Genomic DNA, 14,839 nt, shown 5'->3' on the forward strand with positions numbered 1-14,839 from the left:
GGAGTAAAGACTGTCATTTTTTTCCTCTGGTATTGTAATTATGTACCTCATCGTTCCTTTTGAACTGTAGTGAATTATTTACTACAAACTTCATGAGGGAATTAATATATTGTGAAGCAGCAGTCAGAATGCCCAACTCCTTAAACAGGTGTCTACTAGATGATTGTGAATGAGCCCCACATAATATTCTTACAGTGCATTTTTGTGCAATGAAGGCTTTCTTTCTCAAAGATAAGTTACCCCAGAACATTATTCCATATGTCATAATTGAATGAAAATACGCAAAATATGTTGACATACTGATTTGTCTCTGTGCAAATTTGGCTGAACTAAGTTGCTTTAGGAGTTCCAAAATATCCTTTTTCCAATTTAAAGTCCCATCAGTATGGACACTTAAGAATTTTGAAGTTTCCACCCTATTTATTATTTCCTCACTGTGTGTTACACTTATGGTGTAGTACCTCTAGATGTGCAGAACTGAATAGGTGGTGCATTTTTAAACTTGAGGGCGAGACCATTTGCAGAAAACTAGCCTATGACACTTTTAAGAACTTTGTTTACCATTTCTTCTGTTTTTGTATGTATACTTGATTACAATACTAGTACCATCTGCAAAAGGAACTAATTCTGCTTGTTGTATACTAAACAGGAGGTCGTTTACATATATGAGGAATAATAGTGGATTTAAGATTGAACCTTGGGGACCCTGTATGCTGTACGTTAAATCTCCCCTGACCTGTGGTTCTGGGTGACATTCCCAAAATCTACCCCTTTTCCTTGACCTCTCCAGTACATTTCCTTCACCCTTCTCTCTTCCCACTCAACCCTTCTGCCTGAAAAAGGAGCCACTGGCTCCGAAAGCCTGCCAGTCTTTTACATGTGTGTTCTGCTGTCACTTGGTGGGTAGATTTTTTATCTATCCAGTTAAATAATTTGGTCAATAATTGATTGTTTTCACTGTTATAATTAGAACTTTCTGCATTCTTTTGGTTGGATATGACATTATTGATTGGTTGGCCACATCATCAATCCCATAAAACATCAGTTTATCTAGGAGAATTCTGTGATTTACGCATCAAATGCCTTAGAGAGGTCACAGAAAATACCATGTGGCACTATTTTATTATTTAATTCTTGTGAAATCTGGTGAGTGAACATGTAAATGGCGTTCTCAGTAGAGCAACCCTTCTGAAACCCAAACTGTGTTTTGCTAAGGATGTTGTTGTTGTTAAGGTGAGATACTATTCGAGAATGCATCGTCATCTCAAAAATTTTGGAGAATTATGTCACCAGTGAAACAAGTCAGTAGTTATTGACATCTCTCTTGTCATCTTTCTTACAGATGTGCTTAACAATGACCTATTTCAGTCTCTGTGGAAAAATAGCTTGAGTTAGTAATGCATTACATGTTTCAGGTAAGACTAGTCTTATTAGATGGGAACAAATTTTTAGTGCTGTGTTAAAAACATCATCAAGACCAGATGAGATTTTATTTTTGAGAGAATGAGTAATTTTCTTAATTTCAGAAGGAGAAGTTGGTGATAGATGCATATGATTGAATTTTATGAAAGTTAAATTTTCAACATACTGCTGTGATTTTGCTCTTGAGCTGTTTGTCCCTATGCTTTCTACTATATTTAAGACATGATTATAAAAAGCGTTTACTACCTGTGACTCATCATTTATAGCCCTTCCATTCAGTTCAGTAGTGGTGATGTCTTATTCTGTGGCTGGTTGTTCTGTCTCTTGTTTCCCTACATTACACATCTCGGTCACCTTTTCATTCCCTTTGAACAGTGAATGTTACATTTCAAATGTGTTACGACCCGTGGCTCTACCCTTCATTCGATCCCTGCAAAACCCTACATTTCAGAAGGATAATGCACGACCGCATGTTGCAGGTCCTGTACAGGCCTTTTTGGCCTGTACAGGACTGCTGCCCTGGCCAGCACATTCTCCAGATCTCGCACCAATTGAAAACGTCTGGTCAATGGTGGCCGAGCAACTGGCTCGTCACAATATGCCAGTCACTACTCTTGATGAACTGTGGTATCGTGTTGAAGCTGCATGGGCAGCTGTACCTGTACACGCCATCCAAGCTCTGTTTGACTCCATGCCCAGGCATATCAAGGCCATTATTACGGCCAGAGGTGGCTGTTCTAGGTACTGATTTCTCAGAATCTATGCACCCAAATTGCGTGAAAATGTAATCACATGTCGGTTCTAGTGTAATATATTTGACCAATGAGTACCAGTTTATCATCTGCCTTTCTTCTTGGTGTAGCAATTTTTAATGGCCAGTACTGTACATTTCCCTTTTCCTTTGACAAGGTACTTTAATCCCTCTAGTGATACATTGTTTTTTTACGTGGCTGTTTAGTGTCCTTTCTGATTTTTTATCTTATATCGAAAGCTATTTTCAAATAATGATATGAATTTATCATGGAATAGATTAAATTTTCCATTAGGATTTGGTTCATTATAAATTGCAGTCCCATGTCATCTCTTGTAAACTATTCTTAAAAACATTTGTCGGGCAGTCATTAGTAATTATAACTGATTCCCACTGAGGAGATGTTATTTATCCTAACTTCTTCTGCTTCATGATTAGAGAGCACACTTGTTTCTGGGTAAACAGTTATTTTTTTTTCAGCTTCATAAAAGAAAACATTAGGGTACCACTGTCTTTATCTACCCATGTTGGAAAGGTAATTACAGAGACCAAACTGGAGGAACCAATGAAGATTTCCAGATCATTTTTACAATTAGTATCCCTTAGAAAATTTACATTGAAGTCACCACAGGCTAAAATAAGTTTCCCATTGGAGATCTGTATACAGTTGCAATTAAAAGTACACCATTTTCAGCATTAATTCACAAGCAAACACTTCTGTGCGCTGATCACTACATCTTCTCTAGATGTTTTGGAACTTTTGTTCTGTCTTACTGTGTGTAACAACTCCTCCTTTCCTTGTGTTATTTATGCACGAGTAAGCTACAATAGTGTAATCTTCAATATGTACTTTATCTAACCCTGTGGTTATGTGGTGTTCAGATAAGCAAAGGATGTCCACCTTTTCAGGGCTCTCTAAATTTTCCAAAAGAACAAGAAGCTCTTCTATCTTATTACACAGTCTTCTAGAATTTGATGAAATAAGCTAACCTTAGTTTTCTGTGCATTATTAAGCATTTTGTAGTGATCTTCTGTTGTTTTTACTTCTTTCAAAACAATATGTCTGAATCCTGATTCTAACCTAAAAAAGATGCTGCTCTGGACACCAGTAACCACAGGGATCTTGCTGTGTGTGATGGTGCCCCCCCACAAATTATCTGCAAGAAGCTCAAACAACCTATCTTTCCCTCTCACATGCAGGTGTAGACCATGTCTAGTGGATTCATGTCTCCCAACTGTAGCAACTAGCACTGCACTCATATGAGATTTCATTTCAGCCAGCAGTAGCCTGCTCAACTCCGTGTTCATACGATTCACAGCAGTGTTTACCCAGGACTGGTCATGCTGCTGTAAAACCACCACAAAACTCGCATTTGTGTATGTAGTTGCTATTCCCAATTCATCCAGGTCACCCCTAATGCTGTATTTACTGTTCTTAGCCAGGCTGTTCCCTGCTCCACCAACGATAATAACCTGATCCTCTTTGCCAAAACTTTTGCGCAAATTCCTTATGTCCTCTGTTACCTGACTAAGGCTAGCACTTGATTTCACAATACTTGTCGCCTGGTATCCTATCCCTAATTTGTCCTGTACCCATGACTACTACCTAGCAGTAAGACACTTTTCCTCTTGGACACTTTTCCTCTTGGACACTTTTCCTCTTGGACACTTTTCCTCTTGGACACTTTTCCTCTTGGACACTTTTCCTCTTGGACACTTTTCCTCTTGGACACTTTTCCTCTTGGACACTTTTCCTCTTGGACACTTTTCCTCTTGGACACTTTTCCTCTTGGACACTTTTCCTCTTGGACACTTTTCCTCTTGGACACTTTTCCTCTTGGACACTTTTCCTCTTGGACACTTTTCCTCTTGGACACTTTTCCTCTTGGACACTTTTCCTCTTGGACACTTTTCCTCTTGGACACTTTTCCTCTTGGACACTTTTCCTCTTGGACACTTTTCCTCTTGGACACTTTTCCTCTTGGACACTTTTCCTCTTGGACACTTTTCCTCTTGGACACTTTTCCTCTTGGACACTTTTCCTCTTGGACACTTTTCCTCTTGGACACTTTTCCTCTTGGACACTTTTCCTCTTGGACACTTTTCCTCTTGGACACTTTTCCTCTTGGACACTTTTCCTCTTGGACACTTTTCCTCTTGGACACTTTTCCTCTTGGACACTTTTCCTCTTGGACACTTTTCCTCTTGGACACTTTTCCTCTTGGACACTTTTCCTCTTGGACACTTTTCCTCTTGGACACTTTTCCTCTTGGACACTTTTCCTCTTGGACACTTTTCCTCTTGGACACTTTTCCTCTTGGACACTTTTCCTCTTGGACACTTTTCGTATCAACCTACACTGACTTTCTTTGCTAGAAGTCTGCTGTACCCTACTATGATCTACATTTGGATGAGCCTCTCACCCTCGTACTTCAGGTAACAACTCAAATTTACTGGATACTGTTGGCTGAAATGTAGATGAAGTTGGAAGAGCTGTTCTCGTTTCGCCCATTGCTTGTTACCTTTACTCCCCAAGATCTTTTTCCCCATTTAATATATGTAATTCAAATTTTGTCTGATCTAATTTTGCGTGATCCAATTCAACATGAAGGGCAGAAATATTTGCTTCCTGCTCAGCAATTCTCTTGTCTTTTTTGATAAGCCTACAGTTCCATGGGAGAGCCTCACTGTTCCCTATTCAGTTCCCCACTATAGTCACCCCAGTGAAATTCCAACTCACAGTCTACACATAACACTCCTTCTTTGACTATACTATGGCAGCATCCACACTTATCATGGATTTCAACATACATTACGTGCTTAAAAGCAATTAAATCACTTAACACACTTTCCACTACACAGATTTTTGTTGCTTATGAGGAGCAAAAATTAAATCAACAAGTTAGTGCTTAAGGTGTCTGATATAACATAAAAAGTTATTTATTTCCACATACAACAAGAACTTAGCACTCACTCAACTGCAGTATCTGTTAAATTATCTTAATCACAATGGAACGTAGCCTTATTGTACAGAAACTGCATATAAACAGCTGAGTAGTGCAAAAGATTCTAAATGGAAAAATTTAAGATTTATGCTACTTTCAGGAAATACGAACGTAACAGTGAATGGACATACTCAAATTAAATTGTTGGAAATAAAAACAGAACTAATTGTTATTAAAAATTAAATAACTTACATTTAAGAGAGCACACAAACTCAGATGTCTCACCTGGCGTAGGCCCTTGTTACACTTTAAAGGCTTTATTGCATGAAATAAAAACTATCTGGCAGCAGATATTCATTCATTGTGGAGTAGTTGTAGCACAGGTGTAATTTTGTTGATTTTGGAATCAGGTTGAGATGCGGAACTGTCTAATACAGGCTTTGCATGTGTGGAATTAGAGCAGCAGTCAGATTACTGGTAAGTTTACGTGGTTGTTTTATGAAAATGCCCTGTATTTTAGTACAGCTGTTCAGAGCAACAAAGGTTAATGAAGTTGTGGTAGTTATTCTTAAAAATAATGTTTACATATTAGTATTTTGTTCCAATGTTTATTTTTAACCATTTATGTAATGAAACTGCATCATTAGTTTCAATGTTACAAAATACGCCATCATCATCATCATCATCATCATTATTGTATGAAAAATAGCTTCAGACTGATAATAATATCTAAATGCTATATGTGAGCATTAGTGAATGTAAATGTTCTAGCAGTTTATATCAACGTTTCTGTGTATGAACCAAAATCACGTTTTTGCCTTTCTGAGAACTGTACTCAAGTCAGTCATTTTAAACCTGAACAGATGGGCGAGGTGATCATACACCAGCGAGTAATGACACTATTGCTACGACGTGGTCTGGCACCTGACCTTGTTGACACTCCAATTTACCAGCAGCTGGAACAGCACCTTCTTGCTGGAAATGATAAGCAGCTGCCACCCATCTTTGCAGTTGTCGCTCAGCTTGAAGATGCTGGTCATCTCACTGAGGCACGTGCGTTAAGCCATCGTGCAGCTCAGCTCGCAGGGCATCAAAGAGGAGGGTATGTAATGTCTTTCCATCTTGCATTCTATTTTTGGTAAGTCGTTGCTGGTTAAGTTTTGTAATGTAATTAATAATTTTCCATTGCATAACAGATGAACTCCATGTAACACCAAGGTTACTCTCCTTTTCACGTACACCCATCTTTTCATACATTGTACAATAAGTCAGCTGGCTGAAATGAAGACAGTTAACTGATCTATACTTTGTAGATGATGTGCTGTTTCGTAGATGACGTTTTATGTATGGCAAAGGTTTATTTCCGTTTCTAGCAAGTCCCCCAGTCCTTGACAAATGGAAGTTGGAGCAACTTGGTCACAGGTACAAAAGAAACTGCTTAGTATTTGGACACACACACACACACACACACACACACACACACACACACACACACACACCCACACACACACACACACACACACACACACACACACACACACACACACACTGCTGTCTGACTGGGGCAGATGGCTGAGTTTGTAAAGAACGTCAATTATTTGTCTTCTTTTTGTCATTTACAAGTAAGAACAGAGGAACTTCATCCACATTACATATAGGTGGCTCCTTGTTGGTCCTAATGGTTGTTACTTACAGTCAGTATGAGTACAAAATATGTTGTGTTACTGGCTGAGATGGTTGTCAGAGATGTAAGTTTTTTCCTGATTACAGGATGAGGCTTCTTTCCCAAATTCGTCATTTGAAAAATATGGAATAATCTCATATACACAGAGTAAGCTATTGTTGCTGAGGTTAAACCAAACAATAGAAAATCCAGAATGGAATAATGAGAATATTATAAAATGATAGGCTTCTACTAAGGCAGAAGTAACTGTCCAAGGCAGAAGCAGCTACAGGGAAGTAACTGATTTCATGACTTTTATGAGTTCCTAACCAGGAGCGAATTGTATAATTTCATCCATGTGCTTTGATAATTTAGTTTGAGTTTCCGATTGTTAACTCGATATTTAATAGGCACAGTCCTCGCGTTTTCGTTTGCGACTAAAAGTAAACCAATTTTGTGACATATTACAAGTTCCAAATCAGGAGGGAATTATTTAGTTTCACCCGAGTGCTTCGGTAGTCCAGTTTTTGCATCTCTGCATATTAATCTAATTTATTACACACATTTGTTGTGTTTTTGTCAGGGTCTACTATAGAGTCCTGCAGCAAATGTCGACGGTTCTTTTGTCTGAGTGGAGTAGTTTTCCATGGTCTTTAGTATGGACAAGGACTGTGATTGTTGTATGTGGATATGAGCTGAGTTGGTGACACTTCACTCTCAGCTTCAGGCTGCGATGGCTTTTGTTACACAGCTTGAAGCTGCCGTGGATGGGCTTCACTGTTGTGGGCCAGCCATGGCGATCCGACGGACACCCAGCATGTCCGAGTACTCCAGTGGGTCCTCACTGTTGGCCAGCCCAGTTACTGCCCACATTGAGGTTGACATGTCACTCATGGTCGAGTGGGAGGTTGCCTCGGGGCATAGCAGGCAGTGAAAGACGGAAACCTCGCAGCCTGCAAGATCCAGCCAATCACAGAGGGTGGGATTATTGGTAGTTGGGAGCTCCAATGTTACACGCGTTATGGTGCCCCTAATAAACATGGCTACCAAGAAGGTTAAGAGAGCTAATGTGCACTCAGTGTGCATACTAGGTGGAGTCATTCCAGATGAGGAACGGGTCCTTCAGGATGCCATGAAGAGCACATCGGTACCAATGATGTGTGTCGCTTTGAATTGGAGAGATTCTCTCTGGTCTCGAACGGCTAACAGAAGTGGTAAAGCCTGCCGTCTTGCTTGCAAGATGAAAGCAGAGCTCACCATTTGCAGTATAGTCAACAGGACCGATTGTGGACCACCGGTAAAGAGCCGAGTGGAGGGTCCAAGTCAGAGGCTCAGACTGTTCGGTGACAGTGTAGCCTGCAGATTCCTCTACTTGTGCCACAGCGTGGTTGGGTTTCAGGTTTTGCTGAATAGGTCAGGAGTCCACTACACACAGGAGGTGGCTACACAGGTAGCAGGGGCTGTGTGGTGTGGACTGGGCAGTATTTTAGACTAGAGGGTCTTGGGGAAACACAAAAAAGGCCTCAGTCTCAAAGGGTGCAGGCCAAACATAGGAATAACGTAGATACAAGAATCATCAGTATAACAGTTTTAAATTGTTGTAGCTGTGTGGAGAAAGCACGAGAGGTCCAAGTGCTAATAGAAAGGACTGATGCTCAAATCGTTATAGGCACTGAAAGCTGGCTGAAGCTGGAGATAAGTCCATCCGAAATTTTTGCAAAGAACCTGACAATGTTCTGAAAGGCAGTGACTTGTTTGATGCTGTTAAAAGTAGTTTATCTTGTCATGAAATTGAAGTAGATAGTTCCTGTGTGTTAGTATGGGCAGAGGTCCTTCTTGTCATCCAGAATAAAATAATAATTGGATCCTTTTACTGACCTCCCAGTTCAGTTGATACAGTCGCTGTAAGGTTCAAAGAAGACTTGAGTTTAATTTCAAACGCGTACCCAACTCGTGCAATTATAGTTGCTGATGACTTCAATTTACCCTTGATATGTTTGTGAAAATACATGTTTAAATCTGGAGATATGCATAAAAATCATGCGAAATTGTGCTAAGTGCATTATCTGAAAATTATTTCGAGCAGTTGATTCTTGAGCCCGCATGAGTATTAAATGGTTGTGAAAACGCACTTGACCTCTTAGATACAAATAATCCTGAGCTAGTAACAAGTGTCATAACTGATACAGGGATTAGTGAACATAAGGTTGTTGTAGTGAGACTGAATATTGTAACCCCCAAATCCTCCAAAAATATACTTAATGAAAAGCAGATAAAAATTCACTTGACACCTTCCCAATATACAATCTCCATTCCTTCCAAATTGACAATATAAGTGTAGAGCAGATGTGGCTTGAACTCAAAGATATAGTATCAGCAGTAATTGAGAGATTTATACCAAATAAATTGACAAACGACGGAGCTGATCCTCCTTGGTACACAAATTGAGTCTGAACACGGTTACAGAACCAAACAAGAAAAACATGCCAAATTTAAGCGGACACAAAATCTCAAAGATTGGCGATCTTTTACACAAGCTCAAAATTTAGCGAAGACTTCAATGTGAAGTGCTTACTAGTTTCCACCACAAAACTTTGTCTCGAAACCTAGCAGAAAATTCAGAGAGATTCTGGTTGTATGTGGAGTACGCTAGCGGTAAGACACAATCGAATACCTTCTCTGCACAATATTAATGGAAATACTATCGACGACAGTGCTGCTAAACACAGCCTTCCAAAATTTCTTCACAAAAGATGATGAAGTAAATAATCAAGAATTGAATAAAAAACAGCTGCCAACATGAGTAACATAGAAGTAGATGTCCTCAGAGTAGTGAAGCAACTTAAATCACTTATTTGAGAAAGGTAGTTGCAAAAATCCACTAAATTACTGGCCCTCATCTCAGTTATGTGACTGGATTCGTGATTTCCTGCCAGAGGGGTCACAGTTCATAGTAATTGATGGAAAGTCATCGATTAAAACAAAAGTGATTTCGGGCAATTGCAGTGTTTCGCCTTCTTTGTTTCTTCGATTGTTGTCCTCGGTTTTATTTACTGTTTGATAAAATATATCCTTAGTATTCCAAGGAACGACAAAACTATACCGTGGATGGGATCATAAGGAAATAAGAATCAGTTAAATTTTACACAATCAGGTAAGCTGTTTAAGAAGTGGCAGTCGTTTATTGACAGTAAAGTTTTAGAAAAATCAAGAACAAAACAAGAACAAAAGGTATTTAACAACTAAAGCAACTATAAGATTAAATAGAAGAATGCAGTGGAGGAGAGAGAAAGAAATCAATCAAACTTAAGAAACAAAAACTTCTATAATTATTTTAGGAATTTCTTTTGCTGCTATCTCATTCTTCATTTTCAGCAGCTCTCTTGTCTTGTATATATGCACTTATTGTGCCGCCCCCCCCCCCCCCCTACCTTGCCCTCCCCCCTTCCCCTTCCTTCCAGTTTTTTTTTTTTTAGCCCACTCTTGCTCAATTCTTTTTCTTTTCCCATCTATATTCTCAGAGCCACAGAGGACATACATATAATAAGTACAAAAATTAAAGATGATTCTCAATTAGTCTTTGAAATAGTCTAATATTTTCTGAATTCCTTTGTCTTTGTGTGCAACTGACTGTCCACCTTTTCTCCTCCCAATCTCCTCCCCCCCCCCCCCCCCCATACATTTCTGTCCTTTTTCTTTCTGACTTCTTGTGCTTCAACCATAGTTCTGCTAACCAGCATTCAAATATATTCATATTTTTGTGTATGTACCATAAAAGCAAAGCAAATTGGACTTGAAGACTTAACAATAGAATTTTAATACAGGGTGTTTCAAAAATGACCGTTATATTTGAAACGGCAATACAAACTAAACGAGCAGCGATAGAAATACACCGTTTGTTGCAATATGCTTGGGACAACAGTACATTTTCAGGCAGACAAACTTTCCAAATTACAGTAGTTACAATTGTCAACAACAGATGGCGCTGCGGTCTGGGAAACTCTATAGTACAATATTTTCCACATATCCACCATGCGTAGCAATAATATGGCATAGTCTCTGAATGAAATTACCCGAAACCTTTGACAATGTGTCTGGCGGAATGGCTTCACATGCAGATGAGATGTACTGCTTCAGCTGTTAAATTGTTTTTGGATTCTGGCGGTACACCTGGTCTTTCAAGTGTTCCCACAGAAAGAAGTCACAGGGGTTCATGTCTGGCGAATAGGGAGGCCAATCCACGCCGCCTCCTGTATGTTTCGGATAGCCCAAAGCAATCACACGATCACCGAAATATTCATTCAGGAAATTAAAGACGTCAGCCGTGCGATGTGGCCGGGCACCATCTTGCATAAACCAGTTCTGTTTATTGATGAAGCCGTCCAGGTAAAAATAAGCTTCGTCAGTAAACCAAATGCTGCCCACATGCATATCGCTGTCATCAATCCTGTGCACTATATCGTTAGCGACACTGAGGGGTTGCCGCGTTTGAATTTTGTATGGATAGAGGTGTAAACTCTGGCGCATGAGACGATACGTGGATGTTGGCGTCATTTGGACCGCAGCTGCAACACGGCGAACGGAAACCCGAGGCCGCTGTTGGATCACTTGCGGCACTTCTGTGGTTGCCGTACGCGGTTGCCGTACCTTTCCAGCACGTTCATCCGTCATGTTCCCAGTCCGTTGAAATTTTTCAAACAGATCCTTTATTGTATCGCTTTTTGGTCCTTTGGTTACATTAAACCTCCGTTGAAAACTTTGTCTTGTTGCAACAACACTGTGTTCTAGGCGGTGGAATTCCAACACCGGAAAAATCCTCTGTTCTAAGGAATAAACCATGTTGTCCACAGCACACTTGCACGTTGTGAACAGCACACGCTTACAGCAGAAAGACGATGTACAGAATGGCGCACCCACAGACTGCATTGTCTTCTACATCTTTCACATCACTTGCAGCGCCATATGTTGTTGAAAATTGTAACTACTGTAATTTCGAAAGTTTGTCCACCTGAAAATGTACTGTTGCCCCAAGCATATTGCAACATACGGTGTATTTCTATCGCTGCTCGTTTAGTTTTTATTGCCGTTTCAAATATACCGGTCATTTTTGAAACACCCTGTATGAAGAGCTCATGTTAGATTATCCCCTTGCCAATCAAAAAGTAATTTTCCAATGTAATTTTGTCCAGGTTCCTATTTTGGAACAATGGGCTCCAAATTGCCATGTAGCCATCCTGTATCTGATTATCTGCAGTTCCTCTAAACCAAATCAGGTGAATGCTATAGTTCTTCCAACATCAAAGCAAATGCAATTTCTTCCTTTACCATTGTCTGACTGAGCTACTGCTCCCTCTCTAATGATTGGAAGGTATTTGGACTGTTATGTTCTTACTGCCTTTCTTCCATCTTTTGTTCAGATTGTTTGAAAGAAGATCAATCCTATTAAATAAGTCATGTTGCAGCATTAAACTGTTTGATTTTCTGAAATAAATTTATTTCTTGGAAAAGACATGTTTCAAGCTCTGTGGGAACAATCATATGTAATTGTAATGTTTATTTGATCTGCAGACAATGTACTTTGTATGGATCAAGTAAAAACTGCACAACAAACACAAAAAAGTATACAATGCTGTGGCTAATAACTTGCACTTAGAAAACTGTAATAATATACATAATACGTTGCAAGCATACATCATATTACATTGCAGTTTAGCTTAGAAAATAATTGTCTATGCTATATGTAATATTTTTAACTGCTTTGGAGTGATTCTTAAAGACATGTTTTGTTGTTAATGTAAACTATATCTCATCTTGTAGATAGTGTTAAATTGTGATCTGGCCTTGCACTGTATTTCAGAGAAAATCACACATGCTATAATAACAACTCTTATCAAAAATGTTTTGACAGTTTGTTTTGTTATTCATAGTTATGTTTGAAGAGAGCTTTTCTAAGGCATTTTGTCCATCATAAGATGGCATTGCTTTGAATTCCACAGTGTTGTATGTGCTGTCATGTAAGGAGTTTGGTTTATTGGTGTCAAGTTTGTATTGTCCCAATGTCTTGAACAGCAGGAACATATTGCATTAGAGTTCATGTAGATGTATACAAGGAGAGATAATATCCTACATGTGTACTTGAATCCCTCCAGTTTAAGCTTATCATTCTTAATGCTCTTTTCTGTAACTTATTTCAGTAGTTCTTCTTCATGGGAGTATATCATAGCTTAATGAAGAAGTAATTAGCACAAAGGATGTTGTTTTCATAAAATTTGTGTCCCTTAGGTAGCTGAGTTTGTAAAGGACTTATAGGTTTGAACTGAACTTTTCATCTGCGTATTGCAAGGAATTTTGTGTATGTGGAGGCTTTTGCTTCTCAGTTATCAGTGCAGATGTCAGTAATCTTAACTGGTTCAATTTCAAGCTAAACAAAGACACAAAATTTTTAGTAATGCATGCAAATGTATCTCTGAAAGCCTTTGGATGATATTATTTATTTCCAAGTTTTCTGTTACGCCCAAATCAGCCATATCATTTTCCTTGAATAGTGTTGGTGTCTTCTCTCAATAATTTTTGTTTTTACCATCAGTTAGTTTAAAATACATTAATAAATCAACCTTGCTAAAACTGACTGACTAGCTGTTTGTGTTCCCATGTAACTGCGAAGAAATGGGATGGATCTGTAATTAGATATCTATTTTGTTAGATCAGTGTTTGAAGACAGTCATATCAGATAACACACCATAGGTTATTGTGTTATAAAAAATATAGATATGGCCAACCTAATCAAAAATTAATTTCAATACTTGCAGGTCTCTCCTGTCAGGAGCCGTGAAACTAGCACGCCGCACTTGGTCACAGAAAAAATAACAGATTGTGGAGCTGATAACTAATGAAGTTTGAGAGAAGCACGTCAATGTTCTATCTGCTGGAATGACTGCAAGAAATGACTACTGTATTACCTTGTTAATATAAATGTATGAATTTGTTTCTCAGTGATGTATAGTAATGAAATGTGATATGACTGCAGTTTCCGGCTTCTGCATTTGAGTGTGCCTTCAAACATTATTGTAACATCTTGTCATATATTGTTGTATGTATATTAAACACTGTATAAAGACATTATTATTTAAATGTATGCAGCTGTAGGCATCGTTTTATATTATTTTGTTCATTCTTGTAATAAAGACATTTGTAAATATTTTCCTAGCAAGCATGAAGAGATTTTTCAAATGCTGATGAGGAAATGTTATTTTGTTGTTTTACAAAAGAAATACTGTTTATAATATGTTCATTTATTGTCATGGCTTGCAAGAGTGTGACACTGATGACCATCTGTTTAGCATCCAACGGTTTTCAATCAGTCCATCCATCTTGCAAAAAGCCTGTCACCATCATAAATCACCTAAAAAGTTTATCTCTTATCATATATAATTATAGCTATGCTTGGTATTGCGTTAGCATTCTCGCTTCCCGCATAAGGGTCCAGGGTTCGATTTCCAGTGGGGTCAGCGATTTTCTCTGCCTCATGATGACTGGGTGTTGTGTGTTCATCATCATCATTGACACGCAAGTCACCGAAGTGGCGTCAACTAAAAAGGACGTGCAATACGGTGCCCGAACTTCCCCACATGGGGTCTCCCGGCCAACAATGCCGTAAGATCATTTAATTTCATAATGCTGGGATAATTAAATTGTTTACAAAGAGAAGAAGGGAGAAAAACAGTGGATAAAACTTGACTTTCACGTTGTAACAAAGGAAAATAGGGGTTTACAATCATGTGATTCCTGATATTCCTGTAAATGAAAAGATGGCAAAATACCTGGGAAAGCAGTTGAACACAATAGACGTTGTCGTGAAATGAGGTAATAAGATTAACACCAGTGGAACTAAAACAAAAGTAGTGGAATATAGTCAAATTAATTCATGTGTTACTGATGGAATTATATTAAGGAATGAGACACAAAAGTAAATTTGTTTTGTTATCTGAGCAGCAAGATAACTATGATGGCCAAAGTACAAAGGATATAAAATGCAGATTAATATTTGCCAAGAAAGCA

The 14,839-nt window shown here is 38.7% G+C and overlaps 1 protein-coding gene across 4 annotated transcripts in view; it reads left to right on the plus strand.

The window, feature by feature from the left end:
• LOC126272771 (NBAS subunit of NRZ tethering complex-like) overlaps positions 1-13,987 on the plus strand; it is a 410,576-nt gene extending 396,589 nt beyond the window's left edge. For all 4 annotated transcript variants that reach the window (XM_049975911.1, XM_049975912.1, XM_049975914.1 and 1 more), the window contains 2 exons: positions 5,982-6,220; positions 13,591-13,987. In XM_049975911.1, coding sequence (XP_049831868.1) covers positions 5,982-6,220; positions 13,591-13,648 — 297 coding nt within the window. In that variant the 3' untranslated portion in view covers positions 13,649-13,987. The remainder of the gene's footprint in view (positions 1-5,981; positions 6,221-13,590) is intronic.
• Positions 13,988-14,839: the final 852 nt, after the last annotated feature.

Source organism: Schistocerca gregaria, chromosome 5 (assembly GCF_023897955.1).
Source record: "Schistocerca gregaria isolate iqSchGreg1 chromosome 5, iqSchGreg1.2, whole genome shotgun sequence".
Lineage (NCBI taxonomy): Eukaryota > Metazoa > Arthropoda > Insecta > Orthoptera > Acrididae > Schistocerca > Schistocerca gregaria.